Source organism: Coturnix japonica, chromosome 5 (genome assembly GCF_001577835.2).
Source record: "Coturnix japonica isolate 7356 chromosome 5, Coturnix japonica 2.1, whole genome shotgun sequence".
Lineage (NCBI taxonomy): Eukaryota > Metazoa > Chordata > Aves > Galliformes > Phasianidae > Coturnix > Coturnix japonica.
In genome coordinates, this window is record NC_029520.1 from 35,097,625 (window position 1) to 35,114,958 (window position 17,334).

General features: G+C 42.7%; 1 protein-coding gene across 3 annotated transcripts in view; it reads left to right on the forward strand.

Moving 5' to 3' along the window:
- Positions 1 to 17,334, forward strand: part of ESRRB (estrogen related receptor beta) — a 130,347-nt gene that overhangs the window by 80,877 nt on the left and 32,136 nt on the right. For all 3 annotated transcript variants that reach the window (XM_015865112.2, XM_032444635.1, XM_015865111.2), the window contains one exon: positions 13,280 to 13,689. In XM_015865112.2, the coding sequence (XP_015720598.1) occupies positions 13,280 to 13,689 (410 nt within the window). The remainder of the gene's footprint in view (positions 1 to 13,279; positions 13,690 to 17,334) is intronic.

Sequence of the window (17,334 nt, forward strand, 5' to 3'; positions counted from 1 at the left end):
CATCACTTGAGCATAGAAGCTCATCTGTCCATCATCCTATTTGACACTTTTATCTATATGCTCCATTCTTTCAAGCATAGTTGCTGATTTATGTTCTTGGCGTTCCTGAGAGGTTGTTCAGGACCATATCTGTGCTTTTTCAGTTGGCAAAGCAGTGTCTTGGAGTTCTGCAGTGACTTACTGAAGTCTGCAAAATTAGTGTTGAGATTGGAATTAGAGTATGAGACGTTTTGGCTGCATTGTGAGTACTCAGTACCTTATACCTTAGTGTTCTGTGTCATAAGGGAGGCCCTTCAGAGGCATCTGGATAGATTGAATCGCTGGGCTGAGGTGAATGGGATGAGGTTCAACAAGGCTAAGTGCCAGATCTTGCACTACAGCCACAGTAATCCCATGCAGCACTATAGGCTTGGGGTTGAGTGTCAGCTGTGAAGAGGAAAGGGACCTGGGGCTGTTGGTTGATGCTCGGCTGAACATGAGCCGACAATGTGCCCAGGTGGCCAAGACCAACAGCTTCCTGGCCTGTATAAGAAATAGTGTGGCCAGCAGGAGCAGAGAGGTAATCATCCCCCTGTACTCAGCGCTGGTGAGGCCACATCTCGAATATTGTGTCATTGACTCCATGTGAGTCCTTGGGCTGTGTTTGGGGTATCGTTGCCTAGTGCTGGGGAGAAATGTAATCTAGGTGCAAAAGGATCAGTGAATCTAATTCTAGAAAAAACTCTTCCAATAGACTGAGCTACAAAGCAGCATGTGAACAAGGAGATCCACACAGACGTGGCCAGAGAGAGGTGGCTGGGAACATGCCTGGTTTGCCAAGGGCAGAGGGAGCTGGGCACAAAATGCAGATGAAGTGTGAGTGAGTGTGTGGAGTTATAGATCCTGTCCTTATGCATCACATTGATTCCATTCATTGTGTTATACTTAGCATTACGTTTATATAATGTCAGGATGTTATGTGGGTTTGTTTATTTTTAACTCGTAGATGACTGGTAGTTTCAGTCTGGATACTGTCTGGTAATGAAATGGAATGCAGTTCAGGTCTGGTGAAAGATCTTAGTCAGAGGATTTTTTTTAAATAACAGTAAATGCCCTTTCTTGACTATGTGTACTACTTTGTCACCTGGGAGCTAAATTCAGCACCTTTGTACATGCTATACAGTGGTTGGTGGCAGGACTTAACACTACTTGCATGCTGAATGGCTAAGTCAGCATATGATAATGTTGAATTGCATTTAGAAATTTAGGGGGGGAAAAAGAGTGGTGGGCAAGGTGTGTTCTGCATCATACAGTAGGAGTCTGCTTCTGAAACAGCTAAAGCAAGGCTACCTGGTGAAGTATATCACATGAATAGAAGAGCTCAGGACTAAAAGCTCTCTTAACCAAACAGCTATGCTTGACCTCACTGCTGGGGGCCACTCACTGACTTGCTGTGCTGTGTTTCCCATTGCTGGTGGGCTTTGAGTGAAATCAGTTTGGGGATTTGGCAGAGCATTCCCTGGTGTAAACAGATTGCTGAATCAATAGAGACCAACACCTGCTAAAGATCCATATCTTACCAACAGATCTGGGTACCCCTTTCTTACTCTTTTTGGTACTTCCTGCTGTACTGGAAGAACCATCAAGGGTTTCTTCAGGGTTTCTTCCCTTCTGTTTTTCATGCTGCATCCCTCATCCAGCTGAATGTGAGTGGACATAGGCTGAAGAACCTGTTTCAGAAATGGCCCTGTTTGCCCTGATGGGTTTGCAGTGCTTACTGCTGGCTCATCACCAGACATTGATTTCCATTTCCCATTGCTCTGAACTCTTGCATGGCTCACACACAGTGAGCTCAGTCTATCTGCTATGAGCTGTCAGGGGAGGTGGCTGGAGGGGATGTAGTTAGCTTTTGAGACCTTCTACCATCAAAATATGCAGCAAAGCTGTGTTGTAAATGGATTTCTGCTTCTGCCTATCCCCACCTCTTGTCCGAGTTTCTGACACCTTCTTTTCTGCATGCATCCGTTCCCCTCTCAGCCCAGTACTGCCTGTCCATCTCCTTCTCCATCTATGAGTCTAATGGAGGTTGGTAATCCCGTTAGGTGCTTGCAGCGGGCGCTGCCGAATTTGCTTGCAAACGCCTGTGCCAGGTCGAGTGTCATTGCCAGCAGCGCTCTTGGCGGGATGAAGGTTGCATTAGTGAACAGTAATTGAAATGCAAAATAACATTTTGATCGAGCGAGCAGGCTGTTTATTTATCAGATCAATAGCCAAAATGCCCCATCTGGAGAAGTCAGCGTGATAATAAGTGATAGCATTCCAAGGGCAAACGGAACAAGCACAGCGGGGAGGACGCGTGGGCAGGGTGGGCTGGGTCACCCCAGGCCGGGGGTTGCTGAAACTTGCTTCTTTTTCCGTCCCTTCCTTGAAGAGGGCAGCCCCCTCTGAGGTGTGTCTGTGAAGGGCTCCAGACCTTTGGACAGATAACAAAGAGTGCTCAAATACTAAATGAGACAGAGTGCAGACATATGTAAAACCATATGCAGGCTTTTCCCTCTCATGCTCTCTTAGACATAGAGCCATGGTCAGAGTGCGAGCTGCAGGTGGTGTAGCCCTGTTAGGCAGTGATTTTTGTTTGTTTGTTTTTACTAATTTATGTGTTTTAATTTGATTTAATTTTTTTTTCTTTTGCTTTATTGCACTGTATTTCCTGTAAAGATCCAAATGCTCACTGTGATGATCTGAAAATATGAGGTCATAGTTTGGCTTCTGTAGTGAATCTACTGGAATGGTACCTAGGTTCATCCACATAATGAGGAAAGGAGGGATGTCTGAAGGTGAGGAATGGGGTTGTATATATTTGTGTGATAAATTTGTGTGTACATACAGCTTGCATACACAGGTTCCCTACTGAATAAAGCCTATCTCAGAAAAGTACAGTGTGAAAGTGCAGAAGCAGCTGCAAATCTTTGTAGGTGCCTAGCTGTCCATCTGCCTGTGTTACTGTGTGTCTTGGCCTCTGTTTGCCCATTAGTAGGGACACTGTAAAGAATGAGACCAGGAGGTAAAACTGAGGTCAAAGATCTCACAGCTGGCTTTTATTTTTTTTTCACATTCCAAAATATGAAGAAGGAAAAGTGAAATTTTTCTAGGATGAGGAGATTTATTCTTCATAATAGGAAGGAACACTTGATAATTTTTTTTTAACAGTATTTAGTTGTACACTCAATGTTGTTAATTTGTAAGGAAAATGTGGGGAATTTAGTGAATTTAGGTGCAGAATTTGTTTTGGGTGGAAGTTTTTGTTGGTTTCAAGATTAAAGAATATGCAACATAAGCCAGAGTGATGGTGAAAGTGAAGCATGTGCTTGTTCCATTACACAACTTTTGTCTGCAGAGGGGTTTGTTGCCTGTGGTGGTCTTATCTCTTGGTTCTGGCAGATAAGCAGGACATCACGGGGTCTGAGGGTCAAGTGGACTGGAAGGAAATGGGGACAGTCTGAACGATGGATGAATGAAGTGGATTTAAACAAGTCATTAGGGCTCAAGGCTGGAATTTGGGTCAGCCACAACGAGCTACTTAGTGTTGTAGAAAATCTGCTGAATACCGACCAGTGGTGGGGTTTTAAAGACTCAGCAAAAGTGAACCTTGGGGATATCTTAAATAGGTAGGTAATGATAATCCTGTCTGTTTCGGTAGACTAAGGTGTGCAGAAGGATCTCCCCAGACCTGTGGTGTCTGTTAGCCACAATGGGCTCTCTTCTGTAATCCCATTCTCTGTTCTGTGCCGTATTGAGGCTCCAGTTTGTAGCATGAGTCCCTTGCCTGCCCTTACCCCCACACAGTTCTCTTGTCTTTACCCACTCCCACTTCCACTCTTTTAATGGTTCTGGGACAGCTTCCCTGTACCTGATTCAGTGTTTGCTCTCACACTGTTACCTTGCTTTGCTTCTGTATCATCTTAGAAATGCTCCCAGGAGAGCCAGGGATTTAGAAAAAAAGTTCAAATTGAGAAGCAGTAATTGGCTGTTGTTATTCTCCATGCTCTAATGTATATGAAACTAATTTTATTTAGTTTTTTCAGGGTCCATCTAGTTTTGAGTAACATTTCTAGTGGTGAGCCACTTAATTATAGATTTCTTTAAGAGCTACAGGTGGAATCTAGGCAAAGCCCATCTGTCCAATCTAGTTGGGATGGGAGAAGAAGGCAGAGTCCTGCCACAGCTTTAAGTGTTGAGAAGTAAGAAAAATTCCCCCCAAAAATTGACAATCACTCAAAGTCAGAGAATTCCTGAATGCCTTCAGGCTGGAGAACACACAAGTTCAGATTTTGTCCGAATAAACTTTGCATATTCAGAAGAAGTGTTAATTCTGTAGCCCTTCTTCACATTTTCTTCTAGGACAATGTCCTTGGTAGGCAGGTAGCTCCCATCTTAAATCCTTTCCGAAATGCTTGCTGGAATTTAACAGTACTTCTGTCTTTTTATTTTCTGCTGTTTTTCATCATGAATTGTAGGCAAAGCTGAAGAGAGGAGTGCCTTCAGTGAGTATCTTGAAATACAAGGAAGTGCAGACTGAGGAATTTGCGCTGGTGGCAGTTTTCTGTCAGAAATGTAAAGATGGTAGTGAGTGAAAAAAGAGATGTATGTGAGATGAGACGAATGGATCAAGCCAGGATGCAAAAATGAATGTGACATGAATGACTCTTGTGGAGGTTTTCCTTTCCTTGCTCAGCTGAAAAGGTGAAAGCAAAATTCTGACGTACGAGTGTTTGAAGTGCTCTACTGAATATGTTGTTGTATGAGTATCATTCACTAGTGTCTGAAGGACACTGAAGTTACTAAGAGAGATATAGATTAGAAGTGCCCTAGATAGACAAGGTGTAAAGAAACATTCAAGAATAAATGAAGGTCTAGCTGAGCGTTTCAACAGGGATTACTGTATCTGCCTTCGCCATAGGCAAGCAAAAATGTTGAACTGGTGTGAGCAATCTTCCAAATGTGGAAATATTAGATGAATTGTCTGTATTACAGACAGCCTGGAAATGTGAAATATAGAAATGACAGCAGGGGGAAGAAGGGGTGATGGTGGAACTTAGATAAACAGTGAATGGCAAGTAAATCTTGATCCTTGTTTCATAGTGGTATCAACAGTAAGTGTAAGCCAGAAGCATTAGTTCAAGTGCTAAAACAATTCACTCTGAAGGGACGGCCATTAGTATACCATAGGGCAAGGTACCTTTGAAAGGTGATGTGTTAATAAGAGAGTGAACTGATAATATATGCTACACCTCCAGATTAATTGTCACTTCATCTGTGTAATACTTCTTACAAATAACTAACAAGAGTGTTGTCTTAAGTGTGAAGAGAAATTACAAGAAGGAGAAGAGAGATGAAGGTTAGCAGGAAATCCATAATGTCTTCTGCCCATAAGAAAGCTTTTTATTTATTAAGCAGCCTCCAGACGAGTTTGCTGTGGTGGCTTTCATCAGTGTGAGTAACTTGGAGTGGAGCAGGTATGTAACTGTGCTCTGGTTATACAATGGGTTGAAGGGATAAAAACGTCTTCTGGGCATTAGACAGGCAAATGCTATTTGTATAAGAGCCAGAGTATGTGCACTTGCTGTCCTCCATCTCCGTATCTAGCAAAAGAACCCAGCTTGGAACTCCTTTGCTTACTCCTGTGCAAGGGATCTCTTCTTCCAGTCTATGTGGCAGAACTGTCTCATGCCCACAGCTCACTTCAGGAGATCTCATATAATGCAGTTCATCTCAGGGCTGACCACTGGAGACAGGTCTTTAGGTAGACTCTTGTAGCTGAAGAGCTGTAGCACTTTGTTGGCTACCTGTCATATTTACCTTTCAGGTGCTTCAGCCTCCTGACTCAAAAATTCTCTGCCTGACCTCAAATCACAAAGCAAATTTAAAAATGCATTTCTCTTCAGAGCAAGTTTAAAAGGCGAGCCAAGTGTGATGCATTTGTACAGAATAAGCCAGCTCCAGATGACCAGCAGAGCCAGAAGCAACAGAAAAGATTGCAATTAGAGTTAGGATGGTGTACTGCATTTATAACAAAATGCTGACAATTGCACCTTGTGTTGTTGCTGGTGTTCATGCTGTGGAGTAGAAGTCACACAGTGCCATCCACTCCACCAAACTCATCAATGTTTTGCTAAGCTATGATTTGTGTTTGTTCTGAAGGCAAGTATGTAGTATTTATTGTGTGGCTATAATAGGGATGAATACTTTGCAGAGAGTATTTCTGGGTCTTGCCATACCTTGCAAAATAGCAACATAGTCTATGCAAGCCAAAGGGAGCTGCTGCTAGCACGCACAACTAGAAATCATATTTAGGTTGATATGAGGTTATGACTGTCTTATCCTGTATAGCAAAGCAAAAAGCTATGATGTGAGTGAAACCTAGGTACTGGTATCTTGGCAATTTCTGTTTATGATCTGGCACCCAACTTGGTAATTAAGCCTGTCACCCATGCAGTACCCAGGCTTTTGCCTCCAGAGAGAAATAAAGTTTGCCCAGGGTTCAGGATATGTTCCTGTGTGATAGAATATTCCCAGAACAGCTCCCTGGACCATGGCGATTAGGGCTGACTTATCCAGTTACCTACTGCACAGATGTGACACGTTAGAAGATCCCATTATTCTCAGACTGTTTTATAGAAAAGATCTATCAAGCAGGATAATCTAGATAATGTTCCTCTCATTTGAGGTTCAAATGGAGCGGCAGGGCAGGACAGGCCTTGCCCCCAACAGTACATGTGAGGCCAAGAGCCAGGGCCATGCATGAGCTGTCTATGGAGCAAGTGGAGCCCACGGGTGGGAGCCACTTGGCCTGTGGTATGAACACCTTGTGCCTGCACCCAATAATTACTCAGGTTATTATCGCAGCTGTCATGTCTAGCCTGCCACTTGGAAAATATCATTTGCTTCTGCATCTAAAAAAAGCCACCTGACAAAATTTGGCTTCTTCCTGGGGTTGTGGTGAGTGTTTGAGAAGCTGATCTAGGGCTTGTCAGCCAGCTTTGAGATGTGAAGCTCTCTCATATGGCCCACAGAGGACACAGAGTCTGTCTTGCCCAAATGGCATGATATGCACATCTCACATGTGCAGTGTAAGTTTGTCATTTGGGCTAATAAATACTGATAGTAAAAATAGGCCTGTAACCATGGAAAGGTTGGAATTTTTAAACTTTAATTGTTGGTGTTTCTGCTTATTGAAGAGTCTTTAGATTTCCATGGTTGGTATAAAAATGGCAGTGCAATCCAAAGGATGGTTTTTGTTGCAGGTTGGGATGTAAAGTGAGCAGATTTATAGTGGCAGCCTTCTGAGGTTTTTTCAGTAAAGCTTGAATTCACGGTAAGGACTCCCCAGTTGTGACCTTCAGGACTAATGCACGGAACCACAAACACAGCCATAAAGCACCTGGTAGTTGCAAGCTGTGCAGGCACATTGCCTGCAGGAGCTTTTGATTTTATGGTAGATTGCAGGACTTTTCATAATATAATTCTGTCTGAAGCCTATGTCCATCTGTGAGAACCACCAAAAAAGCCCATTTCTGACCTTTGCCTTGTTCCTTATATCTAGGGGTGGGAGGGCAAGTTTTGTTCTGAGGAATTTATGAGAGGGTGTTCACTTGCTCACTCATTACCCATGTTCATACTTACTACACAGATATATTTCACAGAATCACAGAATTGTAGATTTTTCAGATTTGTCTTAATGACAATTTCAAGGTTAATGTTAGAAATCTCCAGTGTGCTGTGTTGGTGGCTATGTGATTTCATCAGAAAATACTGGCAAAAGGACTGGCCTACATGGCAGAACTTCTGATGCTCATTCCTACCTTCCTTCTAGCAACAAGTAGAGCACTGAGATAACCTTGCTTTTCCTGTTGAAGATCATGTACTGAGATCATCCACTAGAGAACATCAGCAGTAATGCTTTTAAACTTCCCTAGCTCCTATTTGGATTAGGGAGCGCTGCATGGAGAACATGCAGGGTCAGATACTTGGATTTGCATCAACACTTGGAGCTGCTCAGGTGCAATTAAGTTACTGAATTCTGGGTGTGTTGGCTGATAGAGAATCCAATTGAGAGGGGAAAGCTACTTTTGGTAACAGCAACAGATATTGTTCCAGCTGTCCTGAAAGCAGCCGTGACCCACCTCTGGGTCTTCCTTGTCTCTTGAGGCAAGTGAAGGCTTGTAGTTAGAAAATACTGATGTCATTTCCATATCTAGAACTTTGATAATAAAACCCTCAGAAAATGTGCAATAAGCATTGTAGAGAAGTGGCAAAGGGTAAAGGGATGAAGAAGAACTAGAGAGATTTCTAATATGAAATCAACATCACTGCTCAGAAGAGATAACTCCAGAGGCATGGGAGCACCTCAAGTGCAATCTTGGCTTGATCTAAACCTGCATATTTACATCCAGGATCACTGAGATCAGAGCATACTTGCCTGACAGCAGTTGTGTGCACTCAGAGGCTAACGACATCATCAGTGATAAACAGCAGTGGGTTTATGAAACAAGAGTAGTCAGACAATAACCTTTCCTGATACAATTAGGTAATTAGTGGGCAAAAAGAAAGCGGTGGATAGACTGTCACTGGACCACGCACAAGCTTTTGACACAAAGCTGTGTAAGATCTTATTAGGGAAATTAGATCAAATTAGTTTTGATACAAATCCTGTGAAATGAATCATGGATTAGCTGACAGAGTATAAACAGAAGGGTTATAGACATTCTTCTGGTCCTCCTGCAAAGATGGTGTCCAAAAGGGTGATGTTTTGGCTTTAAATATTCATTGGTGACTTGAAAGAAAATATTAAAAGATAGAGTTCTTAAATTTACAGTTGACACAACCGAAAGATATTAGAAACAAAACAGCATTAAAAAAGGAAAAGGGTCTAGGCTGAAAAAATGCGCATTATTAAAAGGCTTTGGCTCTGATAAAACAAGTAGCTATTAGTGGTGTGTGTTTTAAAGATGATATCGGATCTACTTTAGAATAAGAAGAATCCAAATTTCAGACTGTGCACAGCAAGATGGCAAAGCAGCTTAAGCTCTGAGACCTCCTGGTGGGACAGTGGGTGTGCAATGATGTGAGCTGGTGTGCCCGTTAATGGCTAGTGAAGCTACATATGGCTGGCCTGTAAGTCTGCCTGACTGTGCACTTTCTGGGCAGTCTCTCCCCTGTAGTGCCATGGCATCTTTTAGTGTGCTGCTCGGGGCACCTTGCTGCAAGACCCAAGTAAGCTGGAATGAGTCCAGAGAAAGGCCACAAAGATGCTAAAGAGATTAGAGGGAATGACCTATGATGAGGAAAGGTGAAAAGAATGAAATGTTTAGAACCTCTAAGCTTGTTACATGGGCACAGAAATAGTAACGGAGTTTCCTGTGCCAGCACGAAGGAGAGTTGGATCATCTCTCTCTCCTTTTACTTTCCTATTAAGGTAACTAGAGCTGAGCAAAATGGCTGTTCATCACTTTGAACTCTTTGCAAAAAGATGTTTAACTGTTCTTGAAGTTCAAGATGTTTCTTTTCTTGCCAGGGGACACACTGAGTCTGCTTAAAAATCAAGATGGGATCCCTGTGGGACTTGTAGAAAGTCAGAGCTGGAGAGGCTTAACTCAGTGTCTACCTACTGCCCATTAGTCAACTATGCAAGTTGTACCAGACGACACAAAAGAAAAGCCTCTGGAATGAGTGGATACACGTAGCTATGGTTTTTGGTCTGTCTTGGTGCTGAGGGCTTTTTGTCGTAAAGCTCTTGTTCAAACCTATCCAGAACTTGCTATATGTTACTGTCTCACTCAGAGGAAAAGGAGCATCCGTCACTGTAAGGATGTAGGTTTTGTTGCTGTATTTGATAGACCACCAGGCAGTCACTGCATGTTAGCCTCCATAACTGAGGTTGTGAGTCAAGAAGTGAGTTGGTCCCCGGAGACTGATCTCACCTTTTTCTCTCTTATTTTTTTCCTAGTGGACAGAAACACTTCACTGAATCTGTAAAGGGCAAACCCAGATTCCCATAACTTGCTGGTGTCAAAACAGTGCTAGTCTTCAGGTCTGTCAGTTCAGAACTAAGATGTTTTTTAAAACAGTAAGGTCTGGACCTACGACAGCAGTTCTGAGAAGTGTTTGCAAACAATCATCCCTTCCTTTTTGTGATTCCCTTGTTTATGATGGCCTGGGAGAGCAGGGCTCCTAGGTAAACTCCACTGTGGGATCTTGTCCTTGAAATAGTGATTACATTTAGTAATATGGTAGACAGGACTTCCAAAAATACTTTCAAATCTGAAATAGTGAACAGCCTCATGCTCTGACAACAAGTCACGGCAGTAGTAGCTTTGTGTTCCATATTCAGGTTTGACGCAGGATTTGTAAAGGGTGCCGTTAGGACGAAGAGGTGTACCAGGCTGAGTCTATTTCATACATGGCTGACATGAAGAATGTGAAATGTTATGCCCTAGTTGGAGTAGATATGAGCACAGATGCAGAGTTCTTCTGTCACCTCTGTTTAACCTTAATTCTCTGAAGTCCTTCTACTCCCAGTTTTCAGTATCTTTCCTAATACAGCTCAAAATCTTGTTTGTTGCTCCTTCATTTCTTCCCAGTCAGTGAATTCTGGGCTTTTTAAGAGGCAGAAGCTGGGATTTGAACTTACCTGACTGAATCTGACAGTTCAGTTTACCTCCTTGTCATACCTTTTTCATAGTGTTGTCCTCTGTCTGCCCTTAACACTGCCACTTCAGCTCCTTTTACTGTGGAGTTCCTCAGCACAGAAACGTTTTTTGTGGTGGTCTTGCCTTCCAGTTTGATCTTAATCTCATGTTTCTATGTCTGGTGATCTTCAGGTTTTTATTAGATTTGTACCTCTCAGGTAGGGAAAGGTTCCAGAATGTGGCCAGCACAGCAGCTTTTTGCTTTGCTTTCTGCTTTTCTGGGCAAAGCATGGGGATTCATCAACTCATCACACTGTCTCTGAATGGGTCTAAACTCTTGATCCCTCTCAAGTAACACCTGGCAAAGCAGCCCAGGAACGTGAGATGCCTGCCCATAGTCTCAAGGTCAACCATCTTGCCAAATAATGGACTTGTATGATCGATTCCTAGAGATGGGAGATGAGGTCAAACGCTGATGATGAAACAGAGAAAGGAAAATCAAGAGATACTTGGGTCAAATGAGATCATAAGGACATAGAACTGCAAAGCTGTTGTGTCTCAGACCTATACGTTCATATCAGTAGACACACAGAAATGATGTATGTAACATATGCATGTCAGTGTTGCTGTGTCACAAAATGTTTTGTCCTGTCACCTGATGGGTCAGACCTCTTGGCAGGAGGAGTTGCCATAAATACCAGGTAAATAGGCTGAAACCGAAATAGAAATTACCCACATGATCATGGTGTGGTAACTTTAAACCAGTGGAGCTTCCAAGAGGAAACCTAAGCATCTCCAGGCAGTCAAAATTCTTTGGACGTGTCATCAGGAAAATGACCTGGTTGCATATTTTTAGGTTTTCTTAACAGCCGTTGACAAATTGTCTTGCTGTGGAGAAAATGTGACCTCTCAAGTTAATACTAATATCAATTTAAAAGTGCCTGAGACAAAACAAAGAGTAGGAATAGTACCCAGAAAAGAGGAGGAAGTCAATGCTCAGAATGAGCCAGAAAGTTCCATGTTGTGGTGTTTGATTCATGCATCAATGATCTTTGAAGTGGGTGAGCAATGAGACTGCATATGACAGTACATTATCAAGAAAGAGTGAAGAACTCCAGAGGATTGTAATAAAGTCAGGTGCATGGACAGCACAGTGGTAGGTGAGGTGCACTGTTGACTGCTGCAGTGTTGCATTCCAGAAGGCATTAATTTGATTTTCCATAGGTCTTAATGAGTTGTAAATTAACCGCAGCAACTCTTGAAAATATCTGAGAGTCTCAGTAAGTAACTTGCTGATACTGTCTGTTAAAGAAATGATAACAAATTAATGTTAAGGGATGGGGAAAAAAAAACAAAAAAATATAAGGAGTTATATAAGTGATGGGCTGAAAATAACATTGAAAATATGGTAACGTCACTAGGTAATTGATGGCATACTTCTGCCTTGACTGCTGTCTAGACCTTCAGTTGGTGAAGTGGTGGAGAAATGTCAGTTTCATGCTACTGAGGAGTCACCTCGTTGAATTCTTCTGGACTGAACAGAAATAGCCAAAGTAGATGAAATTCAGAGGTGGATGATGAAACAGATCTGAGGTTTGCAAAAACTTCTGTGTGAACGTATGAAGAACAATTATATATATATAATGAAAAGCTGAATTAAGAGAACATAGCAAAAGTATGTGTCATGAGAAGAAGAATTAGGAGATGTCCAGAGAACCTGGGCGGGTGCAAATACAGCATGCACAATAGAAGTGATAGTTGTTGTTGCTTTTTGTTCATAGACTGAACAAGTCATCCCTGGAGCTCATTTCCATATGATATCATCAGAATTAGCAGTGTTCTAAAAAAAGACTGAACTTTTATATGAACAATAAAATTATCTTTGACTGCAGTTAATAATAATAAAAGCTTTCAAATTTGGTAAAGATGCCATCCCTGCATCTTTAGAGCACATGACTCTATAAGAAGTGGAAATTTGAGAGAAGCCCTTCTATGCATAAGTCTTACGCTAGTAAACAAAAGGAAGATTAATATATAAAATTAAGCTGGATGAAGCTTTTGATCAGATCAGTTTCTTTCAGTTTCTGAGCTCCTGTTTTAGTGATGTTAATGAAATGGAGGAGTGAATCCAACATGGAAATAACAGAGATTTCTGTATTACAAGAGAAAATCCATTCTGAACAGATCCTTCTTGCATGGTGTGCTTGTATACTCTGCTTAGAGCCAGGGCGGGGAGCCCTGAATTAACTGAGAATCTTTTTCATTTGGCCAGCCACAGATAGGCTCATTTCTTTCTGCTTTCCCAGGGTTTGTCTGCTCTGTGTAGCTTCTGCCTCATCAGCACTGATGCCCCTTCCGAGTACTAGCCTGTTATCAGCCTGAAATTGTGATCTACGTGAATAGCTTTGACTTTCTCCGTGTGATTTGGTGGGAAGTAGGCAAATGGTTCTTAGTGATTTGTGTTGTATCCCTGAGGAGAAGTACCTGTGTGGTGTTGGACTGCCTAAGCCATCTGGAATTGGACTAAGGTGGGAAAGGAGGACTGTCCTTTGACTGTCCTGGAGCTGCATTTAGCCAGGAGGCCACTGAACATCTTTGCTCTTTCTTTGCAGGCTGCTCGGCAGAATGGCCACAGAGGAGCGGCACCTCTCCTCCAGCTGTGGGTCCTTCATCAAGACCGAGCCCTCCAGCCCATCATCTGGCATTGATGCCATCAGCCACCACAGCCCAAGTGGCTCCTCCGATGCTAGCGGTGGCTACGGCATTGCCATGGGTGGCCACCCCAATGGCCTGGACTCACCGCCCATGTTCAATGGTGCCGGGATTGGTGGTGGGTCCTGCCGTAAGCGTTACGATGACTGCGCCAGTGCAATCATGGAGGATTCACCCACCAAGTGCGAGTACATGCTTAATGCGATCCCCAAGCGGCTGTGCCTGGTGTGTGGGGACATTGCTTCTGGGTACCATTACGGTGTGGCTTCCTGTGAGGCATGTAAAGCCTTCTTCAAGAGGACTATTCAAGGTACAGTGCACCAATTTTTGTCAGTCTTAACCAGTGATCAGAAATTCCTTAGATGACTTTGATAACCTCAGTACATATATATGTAGACAAATTGCAGCTCATTGATCTTGTGAATACAGTTCACATATAAGGTATATGTCTGTGTCCTGAGAGCCAAAGGCATGCTGCAGATGTGTACGTGTACAAGTCCAGCAATATAGCTGAAGCAGGAGTGCATACAGGTGAGCTCTGATATCCTCAGAGGCTTGTTGTTGTTGTTGTTGTTGTCCATTGCCTGGACCAGTCATACTTAATACTCCATCACCATGAATGCTCAGTTCTGGAGTGAGCAGAGCAATACAGGTTGCAGATTAGCACGGATCTCTACAGAACTGACTATTTTTAGTTTAATTTTTTGTAAATTCCATATGTATCTCCTTGACACTACACTGCTATGGAGATGATCATTCTGTACTGCCCCACTGAGTCTTCCTCTTCCATTATGCTGTGTGGAAAGGATGTCCATCCCTAGAGTATTGGCCTATATTCTGGCAGACTTTCTGTGATTTGTCATTGCTGAATCTCCTGCAATTGGACTTTTAGTTGCACTTCTGACTGTCAGCACAGACTCCATTCCTTCTCCAGCACTTGGACCCATTCCCTGTGGTTCTTTTTGGCACATATGGGTAATAAAGGAGGGAAAGGGTATTACTCTGAAGCAAAGCCCTTAGGGGCTCTTTATACAGGAAAATACTGAAAACCTAACCCCTCGTGGGAGCAATACAAGAACTTCTCTGTGGCAGAATGGAATATAGGCTTAACCTGGAGAGAGGAAAAAGAAATCTAGGAAGTTTTGAGAAGTTGAAAATGATCTAGAGCAACAGTATCTAGAGCCTGTAATCAGCCTTAGTATTGTATCAGCTGATTTCATCCTAGGAAGGGAGGGTGCTTCCCTCGAAGCCCTACTCCCCAGCACAGCCATATTCTCTCCGTGGTTCCCTAATTGATTGCCTGTTAACGTGTAACAGATGGAGGGAAAGAGTAAGTGGAGATTTCTCTCACCCTGTCATCAGCTTGTGTTAGTGACCGAGGCACCAAAATACATCAGTTCCCAGTAGTGGGAGAGCCCAGTGTGCTGTGCCAAGTGTGAGCTGTGGAGATGAAGGTTGAGCCTGGTTAGATTAGGTAGGTAATAGGGCTGCACAGTTTGGTTGACTCAAGAAAATGTGGAATTCCTAGGGCGGTGCTATAGTGCATGCTGTATCCACTCAACCCTGCGTGTATACATGAGAAAAAGCTTAAGTACAGCATACAAGAGACAGTGAGGGAAAAACATTTCCAAAAGGTATTCATTCTTCATCTGTATTACACCCAACTTACAGACTTTTGTTTTTTTTTGAGTTAGAGTATGGCAGAGCCTGGCAGCTCTGCCATTTACTCTTCCTTTCAACCAGGTGAGGCCAGGCTGCCCTCAACATCATGAAGTTCACTGTTTTTGATTGATGGGAAGGAGTTGGGCTGCAAGCCAGCAGGGACATGGTTGAGTATCTCTGAGGTCATAGAGTTATAGAATGGTTTAGGTTAAAGGGACCTTAAAGATCATTTAGTTCCAACCTCCCTGCCGTGGGCAGGGCTGCCCACCAGATCAGGCTGCCCAGAGCCCCATCCAGCCTCACCCTGAGCACCTCCCAAGGATGGGGCACCCACAGCTTCTCTGGGCATCTTGAAATATGCTACTGTTGTTGCTTAAGACTGGCCTGATTTGAAGGCAAAATTTCATACTAGTTAAGTGAAATGAAATCGGTCTGTTACAAGAAAGTTGTGTTTCTGAATTAAAAACTTATAAAATTCATATTCCATAGAAATCCTACATAATCCTCTCATCCAAATTTATGACAAATCAATCCAATACACTGTCATTAGCTGTTGCTTTGTCAGTTCTAACTGATAAATAGTTTCGCTTTTCTGAACATTAAACTAATAACAGTGCTATGTAACCATATGACTGCCCTTATTATTCAACATATTCATGACTATGACTGCCCTTCATCTATTTTTCATTTTCAAATAGTGGAAATAAAGGCTATTTCTAAAATGACCCATTAATATAAAATCTTAAAGCTCAGCAAAATAAACCTGAATTAAGATTTCCCTCTCTGATCTTTGAGAGTCAGTCTATTGTGGGCTTGGAACTCATACCCATAAGGTGAAACAACAGGACATTGAAGAATTGATATTGAGGAGAATGGAGCAGACACCTTTAACATCCTCTTCTGAATGGCCAGGTTATCAGGCAAAGTGTCTGCATCCATGGATTCCCTACTTGAGTCTTTCAAATTTCAAACTCAGTGAATGTAGCTATGCAGCTGCTGTGCCAGGATGTCCTTACACCACTAAGGGGCTTAAAATGTGGATAATGCAGCTCAGAAGATTTACGTGGATTTATAACAGGCTTGAAACAAAATCCGTAGTCTTTTAGGGCCTCCTGGTTGTATTTGTAGTGATCAGCATGGCTGCTGAGAGAGTCTGCACATCTTCCTGAGTGGAAGAGTCCTCCACAAGAGCAGCAGAAAACTTCTGAGATGCAGGAGGGAGGTTTGTGACCCTGCATTAGTGGCTGTGGCAGTCAGGCTCTGTTATGTCCCTCTGTCCTTCTCATATTTCTCAGATGAGAATTCACAGTAAAAACACAGTGTCTTAGCCTTCCAAAAACTTCTGTAGCATGGCAAGAAAAAGTGCAGTATTTCCAAGATCTAGTGCCTGAGTACTATTTATTATCTTAGCTCTAGGACTTGAACTCAGAAAATCATCTGCAGTCCAATTCTGCAAATCTGTTAGTTTAGTGTTTTATTTTTGCCTCAGTGCATCCATAGAGATTGCTCTGTGCAGAAGGATCTGTTCTCTGAAACTTCAGTGGGTAAATACTTCTGTGTCAGAAACCTGTGGCTGCAAGAAACTGTGTCAGGTGAGAGATAGCTGTGTGCTGCCAGTAGAGAGCCCTGGGGCTCATCTCATCTCATGGACATCCAAATGACCAGCTTGCCTTTGGAATTGGAGATTACCAAAAAACCCAAACAAACCAAAACCAACAAAACCCAAACAGATTAAGGACAAAAGTTTGCAAGTCCTGAAATGAAGGGATCACCAGAGCTAGTGGCTAATTGAAAAGTCAGTTGCTTTCTCTTGCAGCTGTACCATGGAGGCACTATGCTGAGTGCTTGATGGAACTCTGCTAAACCTACAATATTCTGAATGCAGTTCTTGAAGGGGAAAAAAAAAAGAAAGAAGGAAAGAAAGAAAGAGAGGATAAAAGGCAACAAATGCATGAGCTGGGAAGGCTGCAAGATGGATTTCCCTGTGAATTCCTCTCAGCGCTCTGGCACCACTGAGCCAGCATGTGGCACCACGCTACTGGTCATAACTGCAGTGTGTTGCATCAAATCCCAAGGGTGAAAGAAAATTTTTTATCCTAAACAAATAAAACTTGGCACTTAATAGAAAATATGTTGAAATTTATGCTTTTCACTGAAATTCAGGAAAAGCTTGACCAAAGAAACAGAGGGCAGGAGAGACGGGTATGCAGCAATGCAGGTATAGCAGGAAGAAGCATGCAAGGAAGAGGAGAAGGAAAGAATGGTGAAGAGGAATGCAGAGGTAGCTAGAAGG